Source organism: Rhinolophus sinicus, linkage group LG02 (genome assembly GCF_036562045.2).
Source record: "Rhinolophus sinicus isolate RSC01 linkage group LG02, ASM3656204v1, whole genome shotgun sequence".
Taxonomy (NCBI): Eukaryota; Metazoa; Chordata; class Mammalia; order Chiroptera; family Rhinolophidae; genus Rhinolophus; species Rhinolophus sinicus.
This window is the reverse complement of record NC_133752.1, coordinates 108,640,697-108,656,776: the sequence shown is the minus strand read 5'-3', so window position 1 is coordinate 108,656,776 and position 16,080 is coordinate 108,640,697. Positions and strand designations below refer to the sequence as shown.

At 41.1% G+C, this 16,080-nt stretch overlaps 1 protein-coding gene across 6 annotated transcripts in view; it reads right to left on the bottom strand.

Annotated features, from left to right (window-relative positions):
* FAM168B (family with sequence similarity 168 member B) overlaps positions 1–15,035 on the bottom strand; it is a 42,967-nt gene extending 27,932 nt beyond the window's left edge. For all 6 annotated transcript variants that reach the window (XM_019719016.2, XM_074325082.1, XM_074325083.1 and 3 more), the window contains exons 1-3: positions 14,902–15,035; positions 9,368–9,448; positions 1,615–1,698 (exon numbers count right to left, since the gene is read on the bottom strand). In XM_019719016.2, the coding sequence (XP_019574575.1) occupies positions 1,615–1,698; positions 9,368–9,437 (154 nt within the window). In that variant the 5' untranslated portion in view covers positions 9,438–9,448; positions 14,902–15,035. The remainder of the gene's footprint in view (positions 1–1,614; positions 1,699–9,367; positions 9,449–14,901) is intronic.
* Positions 15,036–16,080: the final 1,045 nt, after the last annotated feature.

Genomic DNA, 16,080 nt, shown 5'->3' with positions numbered 1-16,080 from the left:
CAGTCTGGCCCTTTCTTAGAAAGTTAAAGATACAACTGCCTTTAGAAGCAGCCACTCCACTCCTTGTTATTTACTCAAGAAAGTGAAAGACTTGTACATAAATATTAATATAGTTTCAGCCAAAAGCTGCAAACAATCCAAATGTTCATCAACTAGTGAATGATAAGCAACCTGGTATTTCCATACAAGGACCACCACCCAACAATAAAGAGAAATAACATACTGATACACACTACAACATGGATGTCAAAATAATTATGCTGAATGAAAGAAGCTACCCCCCCAAAAGTGCATTCCATATGATTCATTAATATAAAATTTCAGAAAAATTCAAATGATCTATAATGAGAGAAAACAGATCAGTCATTTCCCGGAGCCTGGGGGGGGGGGATTACCATGGGGCAGCAAAAATTTCTGCAGGTGAGAGATATGTTCACTCTCAATTATGAAGGTGGTATGCATTACATCAAAAGTTATAAAACTTTTGATATAATGCAAAAGTTGTAACACTTAAAATATGTGCAGTTTACCGTACGTCATTTATACCTCAATACAGCTGTTTTTCAAAGGTGAAACAAGGTAAGATGGTTTACAAAAGGAGATGGGCGGTGCCATTTAGCTGTTAAAAAATCCAGTGAGTAGTAACAATACTGTTGACCCCAGGGAAGGGATGTTCCATAACAGACCCCAAAAGACAGATGCAAAGTAGCAGATACTCCAGTCCAGGTAGGAGAGAAAGAGTGTGAATAAAACTAGGCACAAACAAAAACCAAAAACTACTTGGGAAAGAAGAGGCCATCCCTGGGTGTGAGGTATAGGCTGAACAAAGATGGTTGGAGTGGGAATGGATAAAAGGAAGAATTTCATGATTAATAAACGTTCAGGAGAAGGACACGAATGCTGTCTGTTTTGTCCAAGTTAACTAAAGTTGGGGTTCCGGAGGACAAGAAAGCACGCCACCGACCAGTGAGGCCCCGCCTGAGGTCAGAGGTAGCCCCACCGCAGCAGGGTCACAAAGTCCAGTCTGAGTGAAAAAGCTCGAAATGAGCCAACACCAGAGCGCAGGCTCAAAAAAAAGTCCCACTAAATATTTAAAATCTTTATAAGGTTCAGAGCCAAACCAATTCCACTTTCAATTGTTTCACTAATTTCGAAAATCTGACAATATTCTCATGCACCTTACATAGAAAATACTTTCCTTTAAAACTACAATCAAAGTGCTGAAGTAATCTTAAAAGAAATCTCTACAAATGTTAGCAACATGAAAATTCCACCTATTAACATGGCAAGATATTTACTTTTTAGTAACCAATACTTCATACCTATATTTCATAAACACATGCTCTGGCACAACTATTTATCTGTAACAAGCTATGATCAGAATGAAGATCTACGTTGTGGAAGGACATCAAAAATGCAATATCTAAAGCTTTACATGTAGTAAGAATTAAGCTTTCATTGCCCTTATCAACAAGATTAATCTTATGAACCAAGAAATCATATCAACCCCAAATTCTAGTTCCATATCTACTCTTCTCAAAATCCACCCACCTTACACTCTCCCAGCTGCATGCACAAAGCTCCTTTGTCATTCAGCACATTTGGTCTGCATACCTGTTTGGAAGGTAGGATTCGCTCCAGGGTACATGTTGGGGGAATAGGCAGGAGCTGCTGCTGCGTAGCCCATGGGGAAACCAGCTGGAGAAAAACACACAGAACAATCTGATGTCATCATCTGAAGGAGTAACATGATTTTATAACCAGGGCTCCCCAAGACCCAGTCGTTCTTACCTTCTTCATCAGAACTCTAGACTGACTTAATAGGAGCCCAATAGCACTACGCTGGCTGAGCAGTTTCTACTAGTTATCTCCTTTCCTCAGAATTGTGACGGGTCACAATCATAATCATGTCTTTTAAACCTACGAGTAAATGCTTACAACTTTTCACAACTGAAAAATTCAGCACAGACTGAGTTGGAATGCAAAAAAAAAACCACATAGACATAGATAACAGTTTAGTGGTTGCCAGAGGGTAAGGGGGGTGGGAGATGAGGGGTGGGAGATGAGGGGTGGGAGATGAGGGTAAGGGGGATCGAATATATGGTGATGGAAGGAGAACTGACTCTGGGTGATGAACACACAATGGGATTTATAGATGATGTAATACAGAATTGTACACCTGAAATCTATGCAATTTTACTAACAATTGTCACCCCAATAAATTTAATAAAATAAAATTAAAAAACAAACAAACAAAAAAACAACAACAACCCAAGCTCAAGTCAGGAAACTCCCAATACTTCTATACTTCTGAAAGTTTTATTCAGGATTCTAACCCCATAATTTATTACTTAGCAATAGTAACAAGAGTGCTGAAGGGGCTCTAACTGGGACCACAGACACCCGAAACTGGGAAAAGCCAATCTCACAACCCACTTCCAACTTCATCTTTATTAATACAAATGAGGAATCCTTCATAAAAACTAAACCACAACGTTAATAATTCATGTGAATACAAAAGCGACATCAAATAAAACATTACGTGTTATAGTCAAAATCCTGGCCGCCAGCAGATGGAGAGTTATGCAGCAGCATTACGTCACATATAAAAAAAGAACAAGGCGAACCTCTGTGAGATGGTCTGGGATGCTGCCTACTAGAATACATCACATTGGTAAAGCAACGTGAACACCGCCTGCATCTCTACGTCAGAAAAGAACCCGCGATTCAGCCGTGAGGAGTGCATGGGCTCACCGTCTTCAGGAGCAGCACCGTCCGGGGCCACTTCTGCCTAACGAGGGTCTCCTATTACTGCCAATCCGTGCCCCACAGCTCCCCGCCGAGTTGAGATTTCAGGAAACGTGCATCACAGTCCCGAGGCCCTCCCTGCCCAGTCTACTTCCTCTCCACCGGGCCTTCACAAGTGTCATCCTCCCTGCAAACGTCTGCACTTCTGATTCCATCTGTGTTCGCCACCTCTTGTGTTATGAAGAAGAAATTAGAATGTATGGATTCAGCTGGCCTGGGGCATGCTATGGACTAAATGCTTATGTCCCCTCCAACCTTATATATTAAAACTGTAACTTCCAATGTGATGGCATTCGGAGATACTCAGCTGTAATCATTTCACAACATATACATATATTAAAGCATCACATTCACCTTAAAAAAGCCATGTTGTACCTAAATATATACAATTTTTGTCAACCATTCCCCAACAGAGCTGGGGGTAAAAAAAAGATCAATCAACATGCTGTCTACCTAGCAAAGGAAGACATCTAATGGACCACCTATGATGTTTAATACACTGTATTACATTGTATTAAAACAATAAAAATACACTGTATTAAAACAGATGTAAAAACAGTAGGCATGCCAAGAGATAGGACCATATGCCTGAAAAAACAAAGATAAAGACAAATTCACAACAGAAATGCACCACAAGTGATCCAGAGACTGTAGTCAGCCAATAAGGTCTTTAAAATAACCGTGAGTAGTAATCTTGGAAAAAACAGAAGATGGAGTAGATGAAAAGACTCAATTCAACACATGGGTTTTACAGCAAACTAGAGCAGAATTAGCAAAATGGAAGCAGGTAAGTATAAAATATCGACATTAAAGCTCAGAGAAATGGAAATACAAAAAAAGGTGCAAGAGACATGACACAGAATGAAATAATCTAAAATACTTATATGAGGTGTGACAATTAAGTTCGCGAACTCATCCCAGAAAAAGTGCTACATACCTCATTGCTGAGTATCACTATGGTCACCTTTGAAGTACTCCCCTTGGGAAGCTATGCACTGATGCCAGTGCCTAGTCTACCCTTCAAAGCAATTTTGGAACTCTTTTTCTGAAATGGTCACCACAGCTGTCATCGTATTACCCTTGATGTCCTGAATGTCATCAAAATGTCTTCCTTTCAATATTTCCTTTATCTTCAGGTAAAGAAAGAAATCATAGGGTGGCCCCCTATGACTAGATCAGGTGATTAAGGAGGGTGTTCCAATGCAGTTATTTGTTTAGTGGCTGAAAACTCCCTCACAGACAGTGCCATGTGAGCTGGTGCATTGTCGTGATGCAAAAGTAATGAACTGCTGGCGAAAAGTTCAGGTCGTTTTCATGTAACTTTTTCACACAGCCTTTCAGCACTTCCAAATAGTAAACTGTCTGTCCAGTTGGTACAAATTCATAATGAATAGCAACATCATTTTGACTCTTGATTTGGACTGACAGAACTTTTTTGTCGTGGAGAATTGTCTGACTTCCATTGTGCACTTTGAAGCTCAGTTTCAGGATCTTATTGGTACACCTATGTTCCATCACCAGTAGTAACACGGCCCAAAACATCGTCTTGCCTCTCCAAATGGTCTGGGCAAAACACATTCTCTTTGCTTTTGCTCATCAGAGCTTCAGGACCATATTTGCACATTTCTCATGCCAGGATTTTCAGTTAAGGTTTTCCCATCTCCTAATCAATGTTTACTTGGTCTGCTATGCTTCTCACAGTCAGTTGACAATTCCGACACACAACTTGACGAATTTTTGCAATGTTTTCATCAGTTCTGCTCGTTACTGGCTGCCCTGACCTCTCTTCATCACTGACGCGTTCTCTCCCCTCAGAAAAACATTAATCCATTTGTACACTGCCGTTTTCTTCACGGCATTATCCCCCATAAACTTGGACTGACATGTCCCTGATTTCACTTCCACTCTTGCCAAGTTTCACAAGAAATTTAATGTTTGTTCGTTGCTCTAATTCAAGCTCAGACATTCTCATGACAGCACACAAAAAACACAACAATAATGAATACCACTCAGCAAGACACTGCCACACGTCAACACGAACACAGTTGAGACACTGATATACCAAGGTTATGAAACCTTACTGAGCTGTTTATACAGTGCTGCCAATGTAAGCGCACGGTGGTAAGTTCGTGAACTTAATTGTCACACCTCATAAATGGAGTTCCAGGAAAGAGAGAAAGGGGCAGAAAAAATATTTGAAGCGCTACTGCTACTGCTGGAAAAAATTAACCTCCAAGAGTCAAGACGCTCTGTGAGCACTAAGCAAAAACAACTACCAAAAAAAAAAAAAAAAAAAAGAAAATCACATCTAGTCACAGTATAGTAAAAACAAAGGTATTTTAAAAGCAGTGGGGAAGTTGGGGTGAGGGGATAGAGGAAGGACATATTAACTTCAAAGAAACAAAAATAATTCTGACAGAAATCAGAAGGCAATACAATTATATCTTTAAAGTGCTGAGAGAAAGTAACTGCCAAATTAATTTGCATGGTAGGCAGTGTGGTAGGCAAAAAAAACACACACCAAAAAGCCCCCCTCCCCTCACAAAGGTTACCTACCACACATCAAATTCCTGGAACCTGTAACTATTACCTTATTCAGAAAAGGGTCTTCATGGATAAATGCTAAGGATCTTAAGATCATCCTGGATTACCCAGGGGGGATCCTAAATCCAATGACAAGTGTCCTTATAAGAAACACACAGAGGGGCAGGTGGTTAGCTCAGGTGGTTAGAGTGCGGTGCTCTTAACACCAAGGTTGCCAGTTCGATCCCCACATGGACCACTGTGAGCTGCGCCCTCCACAACTAGATTGAAAAAACTACTTGACTTGGAGCTGATGGGTCCTGGAAAAACACACTTAAAATAAATTTTAAAAAAAGAAACAAACACACAGAGGAAATGTGACCACAGAAGCAGAAATTGGACAGATGTGGCCATAAGTCCACATGTCAATAAATGCTGAAAGTCGCCAGAAACTACAGGAGACAAGAAAGAATTCTCCCCTCAAGCCTCCAGAGGGAGTGATGCCCTGCTGACACCTTCATTTTGCATTTCTGACCTCCACTACTGTGAGAGAATAAATTTCTGTGGTTTTCAAGCCACCAACTTTGTGGTAATTTGTTATAGCAGCCACAGGTAACTAATACAATCAGCAAAAATATGCTCCAAAGATTAAAGTAAAATAAAAACATCTTCATAAACAAAAACAAAATTCAATGTTAGCAGACCTGCAACCAAAAAAACAAAAACAAAAACGAACAAATAAACAAAAGTCTAAAGGGAGCTGTCCCAGTTAAAGGAAAATGATCCAGACAGAAACATGTATTGACAGAAAGCAAGGAACAGCACTGCAAATAATAAATGTGTGCGTTAATATAAATGTTGACTGCACAAAGTAAAAATAGTGATGTCTTAATGCGTGGCAACAATAAACAAAAGGAGGAAGGGGGTAAAAATGTAATCTTTAGTCATCACTAGAATAGTAAAAGAATTTTTTTAAAACTTGACAGAAAAATTGCATAAAAAAGTATTAAATCAAGAGAAGAAAAAGAAAGTGAAAAAAGGTGCTATGAATTAGAAAATAATATTAATAGTACATGTAAACCGATTATATCAGTAATTACATTACTACAATTAAAAGAGGAAGTTGGGAAATGTTCCTTCTTTTTCATCAAATATAAATTTTCAATAGTTATAGACAAGCCTCTCCATTTGCTGGTGAGGATGTAAAATAGTATGAAAGCACTATTGTGTAACGTCTTGTCAGTTTTTGGTAATGAAGTTATGCTAGCCTCAAAATTCTGTAGGTGCATTAATTCCCTATATTGACACCACCTACCTTACCCCTGTATAAAATACCCAGAACGGTTACTAGTTCCTGCATTGAACCCTTGTTGACACAGACTTTCATGAGGGTCAAGGAGACTAAAAATACCAAAACCAAAAAAAAAAAATTGGCAAGATAGGTGTAAAGAAATTTCTTTTCAATGTAATTTCAAGATCAAAAAAAACAAAAAAACCCTTAAAAAGTATTTTACTCCAATGCTCTTGTTCTTGACCAGAGGTCAGCAAATACAGGCCACAGGACAAATGCAGCCCACTGTCTCCTTTCAGTTGCACTGAAACAGACACACTCAGTATTGTCGACTGCTGCTTTTATGCTGGAAAGACAGAGCTGAATAATTACCAGAGACAGTGTAACCCACAGATGCTAAAATATCTACTACCTAGACCTTTACACAAAGTTTGTCAGTCCCTGCTTTTGACCAACCAAAAAGCAGCAACAAAGTTTATGTACATATCTCAGTATCCTCACAGACTTGCCCAGATCCTTTTCCCTTTCAGAACCGGTTTATGACAGGCAATCAATGTTTTATTATACGGACTATCAGGTAATCCCTATTTCCCTGGCTGTGGATCCACTCAGGATTTTCTTCAATAATTTAGCTTCCTGCTTAAACTAGTGTTAATATTTTAAAGTAGTAGGTTTTATCACTAAATTACCTTTATCAATTATGGGAAACACTGTCACCCCTTTTCTGTAGTCTCTCTACTCAATCCTTCTGGCACTCTTAATTCTCCTCAAGTCTTCTCATTCTAACATCTCTATTTCTTAACCGGTCTATTTCCCCCCTTTCCTATTTCCCTGTTTAGCAATGTTTTGCCTGCAATTTAACCTGAATTTTGTTCAAATGCCTTTTTCTTTTCATTTAAGTTCTAGTTAGTTTTTTTTGTTCACCCAGTGTCTTTGTTCCTGTCGTGCGGGGCGGCCTGCGGGGTCTCTGCTCCCGCTCCCCACATAAGAACGCAGGATACGGTGAGGCCAACAAGAAACACCCACGGAGCCATAGGTAGGGGAGCCATACCACCACGGTCTCACTGGAGGCTGGGCCCACCGGACGCCGACCTGCCATCAGCTTTTCCAACCGACCGACCGACGACTCTTCTCCACTCTCTCAACTCTGTTCCTCTCTCTCGGCTCTCCTCTTCCGCTCAGCTCGGCTCTGCTCGGCTCCTCGGCAATCCTTCGTAGCCGCAGCAGTTATACCAGCAGCCAATTGGCTAACCGGCCACAGCCGACGGCCAATCAGCCACAGCCGACGGCCATTCACCACCCGAGCCAGCACCTTTCCACGTGAGGCCGAGAGCCTGTAAACTACTTTCTGGGGCTCTGTCCCCACAGTTCCCCTCTCATGTTTTCATTCTTTCTTTCACATCTTCAGCTATTCTAAACATGTTTGTGTGATGTGGTTTCTACTCGATGTTTTATTCCTGTAGTCTATCATGCCTGGTGACTCTTACTTCATGAATAATGTTATGTGTTTGATGAATAATTCTGCACTGTTCAAAGCAGTTTGTTGGCAACCCCAGAACCTAGACTGAGAAAACGTGCTCCCCAACAGTTCCGCACTTGCCCTGTCAGGTGCTCAGGGAACACTGCAGGCTGAAGATTGTTTCTTGTTAGTTTCTCATTATGGGCCACTGAGAAGTACAAATAATATAAAGTAGAGCCTCAAACACCCCTAAATGGTTACATATTCTTAGGAAAGATATCCCCCCTTCCCAGAGCCCAAGGAGAAACCAATTTCGTTCTGAGCCAGTGAATGGATTGTTTCCACCTACCTCTTCACTGCGATTATCACCCTCTGGAGGAACTAGACTAATGAGGGTTCCCACGTCAACTCCCAGCCTCACATGGGCCTATGGCCTCACTTCCTGTCCCCATGTGGGTTGTTTAAAACTACAAACAGCAAAATGCCCCCCAGGACAGGCATAACATCCGTTCAATGACCAAATGTGCTGGTTTATACATCTCTTTCATATTTAACTGCAGATATTTCTTTCTTGTAAGTTCAATTATATATATTTTTAAGGTTTATTCAATTTTCTAGGTTTTTTCCCCAATCAACAGGATTTTATGGTTATCTATTGCACCATTTTATCAAAACCCCAAATGAAACTGTAACATTACAAATTACTACTTGTTCAAAGTCACCAATTAGGACAAGCATTTGCTATTTTTGACCAGCCAGCTCCTATTCCCCAACATGTTGCTTCACCCCATCCCTCAAAGTACGTTTGACTAACTGGCGCTGATAAAGGTCAAGAATGTGCTCAGACCTAAATTCATCAGTGGACTCACCTCCCTGGACCAGGGATGGAAGCTGAGCCCAATCAGAACAAAGCACAGGACTGGTTTGAAAAGAGAAAAAGAAGGCTCTTGGGGCTTTCCTGTAGAGCAGAGATAAAGAAGCTAGTAGCAAAGGGACTGATACGAGGGGCTGAATATAGAGACCACAGGGGACAAGTGTGACCTGTGACCAACAGTGAGCCAATACTGAGGAAGTAATGCTAAGTCCAGGAAGGACAAAAACTAGATCCTAGTCCCAAACCACTGAAGCTACCAGAGCCCTTGATTTTCCAGTTCCATGAGCAACACATTTTCTTCCTTGTCTAAGCCACTTTGAGCTGGGTTTGTCAACTGAAGGCATTCTTAGTAACCTGGAAATTTGCCAAGTGTTCAAAGTTCAATAATGGAAACAAAATTGTACTTGCTTACCTGGATAACCAATTCCTTTGGCATTTGCATAGGGAACTCCAGAAGAACCAGGGCTATAAACAGGATTCATGACTTCAAGAACTAAAAAGGGGGGAAAAAGTGATTTAGTCAAACGTCTTTGTTCTCAGGTTTCTCTCCAGAACCAGTGTCTCAAAAGAGCAGGTAGCAAGTCCTTCCTCTCCTTTACATAAACAAGGCATCTCATGCTGCTGCCAACCAAGACAACAGAAAAGCAGCAGCCCAGTCCTGACACCAACCAGGATGCTGTAATCTTTCCTTGACCACAGCTTCAGTCCATCAGAAGGTAAGTGAAAAGTATTCTCTATGTCCCTGCTTAAAACAGTGAAATCTGTAAATAACCTGAATGTCCTTGTAACAGAGAATAGTTAAGTAAACCAGCTCTATCCAGAACATGAAATATGTCATGCAGTTGCTTTTTGAGTGTTTAAAAATAAAATATTTACACAATATTAAGTTAAAAATGAAGGGTACAATACTGCATTATGCAATACGATCCCAAATTTGCACGTACATGTGCACCACCAGCACAAATAGGAAAAAAACTGGGAGGAAATAAAAATATGAAGACTGATTGTCTCTAGATAGGGTGGGTCTGGTGTTCTCTTTGCACTTTTCTCTATTTCTTAAATAACTTCTGTTAAATATACATATATTTTCTTATAAAGACAAATTAGCTACAGTCCACCATTCAATATTCTATCCTGCATAATCTTTTTTTTTCCTGAAGGGTTCAAGAACTTGCACAGCTACAATGATTTTACCTCTCTCTCAATAGAAATAAGATTGTCTTTATTATCTCCAGCAAGCTCCTCTGAATTTTATCACCCAGTGTATTCTTAAAATGTGAGCTTAATTAAGACTATTCAGTATTCCTCATCTAGTAAATCACTCACTAATCTATGTGGTAGTAAAGATTAGGGCAATCTTCAAGTTAACAATAAAAACAGCATGGGGGGGGGAGGCAACAGGTAGTACATGGGAACTCTACTTTCTGCTCAAACTTGCTGTGAACCTAAAACTGCTCTAAAACACAAGCTCTATTTAAAAAATAAAAACAAGAACACATAAAATGCACCTGCATTTACTTGTTTAGCCTTCCCTACCACATCCCCAACTAACATATCCCTATGCAAGCAGGGAACAGTGACTGGGTCCTGTTTATTGCAGTACCACCAGCACCAAAACCAATGGCACAAAACAGGTGCAACTAGTTGCTGACTTTCAAAAAATACATACACACCGCAAAACACCCTAAGTTTCAAATTCCATTACAAAGACAAAACACAAAAACAAACCACTTCAAATTTTCAGCTCACCTGACTCATTTAGAATATTCACAACTAAGCAGTTCAGTTCACCAAAAAAATATGCTTAGTCTTTGTAACATGTTCTAGTCTACATCAGGAACAAACTGGGGACATCAATGACTGGGACATTACTACCTGGATAGCTGTCTAATTTTTTTACACTTCTAAACCAAAACCCCATGCCAGTGTGCAGTGACAGCTACAACTAGCGCTGAAAGAAAGTCTAGGTCCATGCTATCCAACAGGACTTCCTGCAACCAGGCAGACGTTCTCTGTGACACTGAATGAGAAAACACAAAGTGCACTTCAGGAATACTGAGCAGGAATATGTGTCTGGAGCTTTAGGATACTTGCAGGGAATCAGCAAAGATGATTTTGGAGACAAAGGTTAGGTTAGAACCATCATGTGGAAACCCTTAAACGTGGGGTTGAGCAGGAGATGTCACCTAGTAGGTAACGAAGCTCACGAATAGCACAGCAGTTGGAAATAAGACTTAGCATCTGAGCTGGCAATTCCATTCCTAGGTGGAAGCTGCCCAAGAGAAGTGAAAATACACACTGACACAAAAACTTGTACGTGACTGTTTATAAAAGCATTATTCATAATAGCCAAAAACTGTAAATAACTCAAAGCACTGAACACCACAATGACCTGACTTACAATCTAAACCAATAAAATTCTACTCTTTATTTGCCATGAAAAAATCTATAGAATTGCATTTGAATTCTAAATACCATTAATTCCAAACTACTCAAGAGGTTACCTTTCCTGAAAACACTTTTACTTCCGCAGAGGCTAATAATAGAGATTTCCTAAAGTGATTAAAAAAATTTAATGAATTAAAAATTATAGGTAAGAAAACATGGTAACAGGATTGATCAAAGAAAATGTTGCAGTTCCCTCTCCAGTTCAACAAAAGGACTTGCACTAGGTAATACAAAGACAAGGTCTGTGAACTAGTGTCAAACAGCTCCTTAAGTTACTTGTTCAAGTGACAAGAGATTCCCCAAGACTGTGTGCCTCAAGGGCAGGGAAAATACCTTTCAGCCCTGTCTACCTGCCTCTCACTGGTGCATGGCACAGAGGTGGCTCATACGTATCCTCTGAATGTTCTTGAAGAACTATCCAACAGAAAACATAGGACTTTTCAAATATGTTGAGACATTTACTTATATTCTAACTGAGAATTATTGAAATACATCTGTTTATTGGTTAGTGAATATGAAAGCTGAACCCACTGATCAATCTTAACATCACTAAGAGTCAAATTATTTAACATTATGTGCATCTTCATGTGATGGAATTACTCTGCATTATCTAAGGTGTACAGCTCCAAAAACACTACAATCTGAATCTAATGGAGCCTACACATCTAACTTCTAGTTTACAGGAAAAGACAGGAGTTGGAGGAATACGCTGAAAACTACCATGAAGCAATCATGAACCCAAAAGGTGGGGCTTTCTAGGACAAATGACCCAGTTTCTTCAGTAAGTCAATGGTCTGAAAAAAGTTGTGGGGGCAGGGAACCAGCTGTTGAAGCTGATCTCACACTGCCTCTTCTCTATGTGAGTAAAGCGTTGGTCCATAACAAAACAAAACAAAACAAAACAAAACAAAACAAAAAAAAGTTGTGGGGGTAGGGAGGACAGTTTTAGATTAAAACAAATTTTGACATAAAGGCCATAAGTGGATTTTGTTTGGATCCTGGTTTACATTGAAAAAAACTGTAAAAAGGTATTTTAGAGATTTTTGGATAAACCGAATACGGAGTAGGTAGGTATCAAATGGCATTAAACAACTGTTGTTAATTTTGTTAGGTGTGATAATAGTATTTTGGTTATGTAAAGGTGTATTATTTTTTAGAAATACATACGAAAGCCTATAAGGATAAAAATGACATGTCTATAATTTAAAATATTTCTACCAAAAAAAGGGAAACTACAGCAAAATGCTAATCACTGTTACATGGAGATGTTGGGTACATGGCTGTACATTGTATTGTTAGACTTTTTTAATTTTCATAATGAAAAAGTAAAGGGAAAAAACCACCATCACTACTGTGCCTGGGATTCTAATTCCACTGGCCACTCAGAAACTCCCAATTTCTCAGTCTGATTTGGTATAGACCATGGATCCCAATTCCAAGGCTGGATCCAGAGGGTAAACTTTTTTGTTTCCCATTCGGAATGACTCAACTGTCAGAATTCCTATCAGTAGTTTGACACCTGCATCATAAATCTCAGATTTACCTTTAAAAAGATGACAGCAAAAATTCTTCCATTTGAAAATCCAATAATAAGAGGGAAAGTATATTTAAGACCCATGACTGTACTATTTTCTCTAGTTTCAAAACATGCCATGACCTAAACAAAGTTCCCATACAAAATAGTAATTACAAAATTTTAAAGGCCTTATACATTAACAGCTCATATCAACAAAATTAATCTCAAGGGACTTAAATTCTATCTCTGAGACACCAATATACAATACCCTTTAGTACAATCAATATTGGCAATTCTCAGTAATGTCTGCTATCATCAAGAAGAGTATAGAAGAAAGCTCTCAACTCCCTCAAACTTGACCTCACTACCAAGGTTTGCAATCTATTGGGAGAAACTCATGTATTTCTGCTCAGAACTGGAATGACTTCAAAGGTATACAGTAGAACACAGACATGAGAAAACTATTACTCTATCATACTGGTGTACTGTTTTAAAATTTTTCTCAACAGATCCAGGTAAAGAAGTTATTTATGTAAGAAAAGTTTGGTTGATAAAAATTTCCCTTTAAACTACCTGCAAAAAGTTAAAGTAATATTTTTAAAATATACTTAAGATTTTTTTTTCCAATTCTAATCCTCTGCTTCTTGCCATTAACACTATTCATTGTCCCCATATTTGAAAATTCAGATAGTTCTGGCTTTATCATTCTGTCTAACCTTAAAATGGAAATGAGTTGAAAAGCAGTTGTAGAGCAGAATAACCAAAAATCGTAACAAACATAACAGGGCCCCAAGTGAGGGCAGGAGCAGCAACAACCGATGGTGCTTCCTCCTTCCTCTTGGGTTGCAGGCACCTGCCCAACATAGCCCAATCCTTCCATTATTCCGAAAGGCAGGAGGCAGAAAGGGGGTGCGCTACCTCCTTGGCATTTCCAGTCACCACCAACACCCAGCAGAACGGAAGGATGAAGCTGTCTCCAATTTTCTTAAAGCCTTCAGGGACCTCTACCAGACCTGAGTTTCACAACACGACTAAACGTTTTTAAGTAACATACGCGAACTGTATCTACAAGCCCGCTTAGGTTAAGAACACAAATCTCCAGTGAACAGCCTTGAATTGTGCAAGTCTAGGATGTCAATGAAGAAAAATCCACTACTTCATTTGCCAAAGTTTAAAAATGTGTCCCTATTATCAAAAACAAAAACTTTTAATCTAGCTTTTCACAGACTGTTTGGGAAAATAATGTCAAACCATAAAAGGATGACTTAAAATTTTAAGGAGTCGGAACTAAACAAACTTTTTCATTTTTAAAATTTTCTTGCATGCCAAAACACTCCAAAATATTTTATGTATGACTTTAATGAAACATTAACTCATACGTTAAATGTACACATATACACTATAAAGAGAAAGACCCTATTTGTGGACGCGTCCTAAATGTCTCTTTTTCAAACTTAACCCAAACAGGCCCAGGAAACGTCCTTTTTGAAGAAAACATTAAAAGCCTTTCAAGTCGGATGGCGAACACTAAGCTTCTGCCAGGCAAATAATTTTACTTTGTAGGTAGTTTACACACTTGAATTAAAATCTTAACGTAAACCTAAGTTACAGAAATAACTCGTTGCTCCCCCATTTTTCATCCATTTTCCTGATCTGGTCTAACTCGGACCTTAAAAAGGCACAGAAAGCATTCTTGTGCAATGACTCCACCTGGGCAGCGGCCCCCGCCGCCCACACCGCACCTGCCCACGCCCAGCTCCGCCACCCAGTCTCCGCGTCCCAGGCCCCCCAACCCGGCCCGGCCCTGCGGGACAAAGCGCAGTGGGTCCCTTCCGGGGCGCGGAGCGACCGGAGCGGCGGGCTCGACCTTGGCGCCGCCCCAGGCCCGCCGCACAAAGCACCGCACTTCCGGCAGGCCAGCGAGGCTAGCCCCGGCCCGAGCTCGCTGCCCGCTCCGCTTGGCGGCTCCCTCCGCAACTCACCGCGCCGCGACGGCGGCGGCGGCCTGCGCCACGGGGACCAGCGCACGCCGGCCCGGGGCGGGCTTGGCGTTGGGTCTGTGCGAGGGGAGAGCGCCGCGGAGGCCTGCTCTGATGCAAGGACTGAGCCGCGATGTCCCCGTCTCTGCCGCTGCTTGGCCTGGCCCGCCTCTCCGCAACCCGCGCTCCCCGCCGAAGCTGCGCAGCCACCGGCCGCCGACCTCACTTCCGCCTGGAGCGCGCCGTGGCGGGAGCGCACCGGCACGTGACTCAACGGCGCCTTCCGGGTTCGTATGGCGACGTGCGCGCTCCCGTCGGCGTCTGAGACGCGCTCGCATCTAGAGACCCCGAGGATCCACGTGATGTGAGGAGCGTAGAGAGCGTGTAGTCAGAGGCTGTTGCGCTGCTGCGGAAGGGTGTCTCTCTTGACCCTTCCCAATAAACGCTCGTATGAAATGTTCTTCAAGCTATTTTTGCGCACCTAATGATGCAGTGTGGAAGGAAGAACATGTTGGAACATAATTGTAGCGTTATATTAACGTCTTATGATAAAAGTATATTTGATTTCGTATATTTAAAACAGCCGCTGCCCTGCAGAAACATTCCTTTAAACGCAGCCTCAAGGGCGTGATGCTGGCTGTGACCCACTCCTAGCTGTGATGCTCAATGATGACAGCAGAACTCCAGGCTCCACTCCTGCAGCTATGGCTGATCTAGTGGGGGTGGGGTAAGTAGTACCCCATCAAGAGCACGCCTCACCAACAAATGCACAGGTACTGCACAGTGGTCACCAGCATGGGCACAGCACTCGCTTTGCCCGTCACTGTTTTCAATGTTCTGCATTCATTAAGTCGTTTAATACTCATAATAAATCATTTTACAAATGAAGAAATTAAGGCACAAAGAGATTCACAAACTTCTTCAAAAACACACACTAACTTCTGGCTTCAGAGCTTGTGTTCTTAAAGGAGGATTTCTGGCTTTTAGCTTTCTCATGTTGACCCCAAGAAGGAATATATCTGCCAAAAAGGACTCCTCCTGGTTAACTGGGCACAAATTCAGTCAGAGTCTAGCAGTGTGGCGATAGAGCCAGGAGTGCAGTTTCCAGGATCTCGGCCTCACATGGAAAGGTGCCGGCTCAGGTAGTAAATGGCCATCAACTGTAGCTAGTTGGCCATCAGC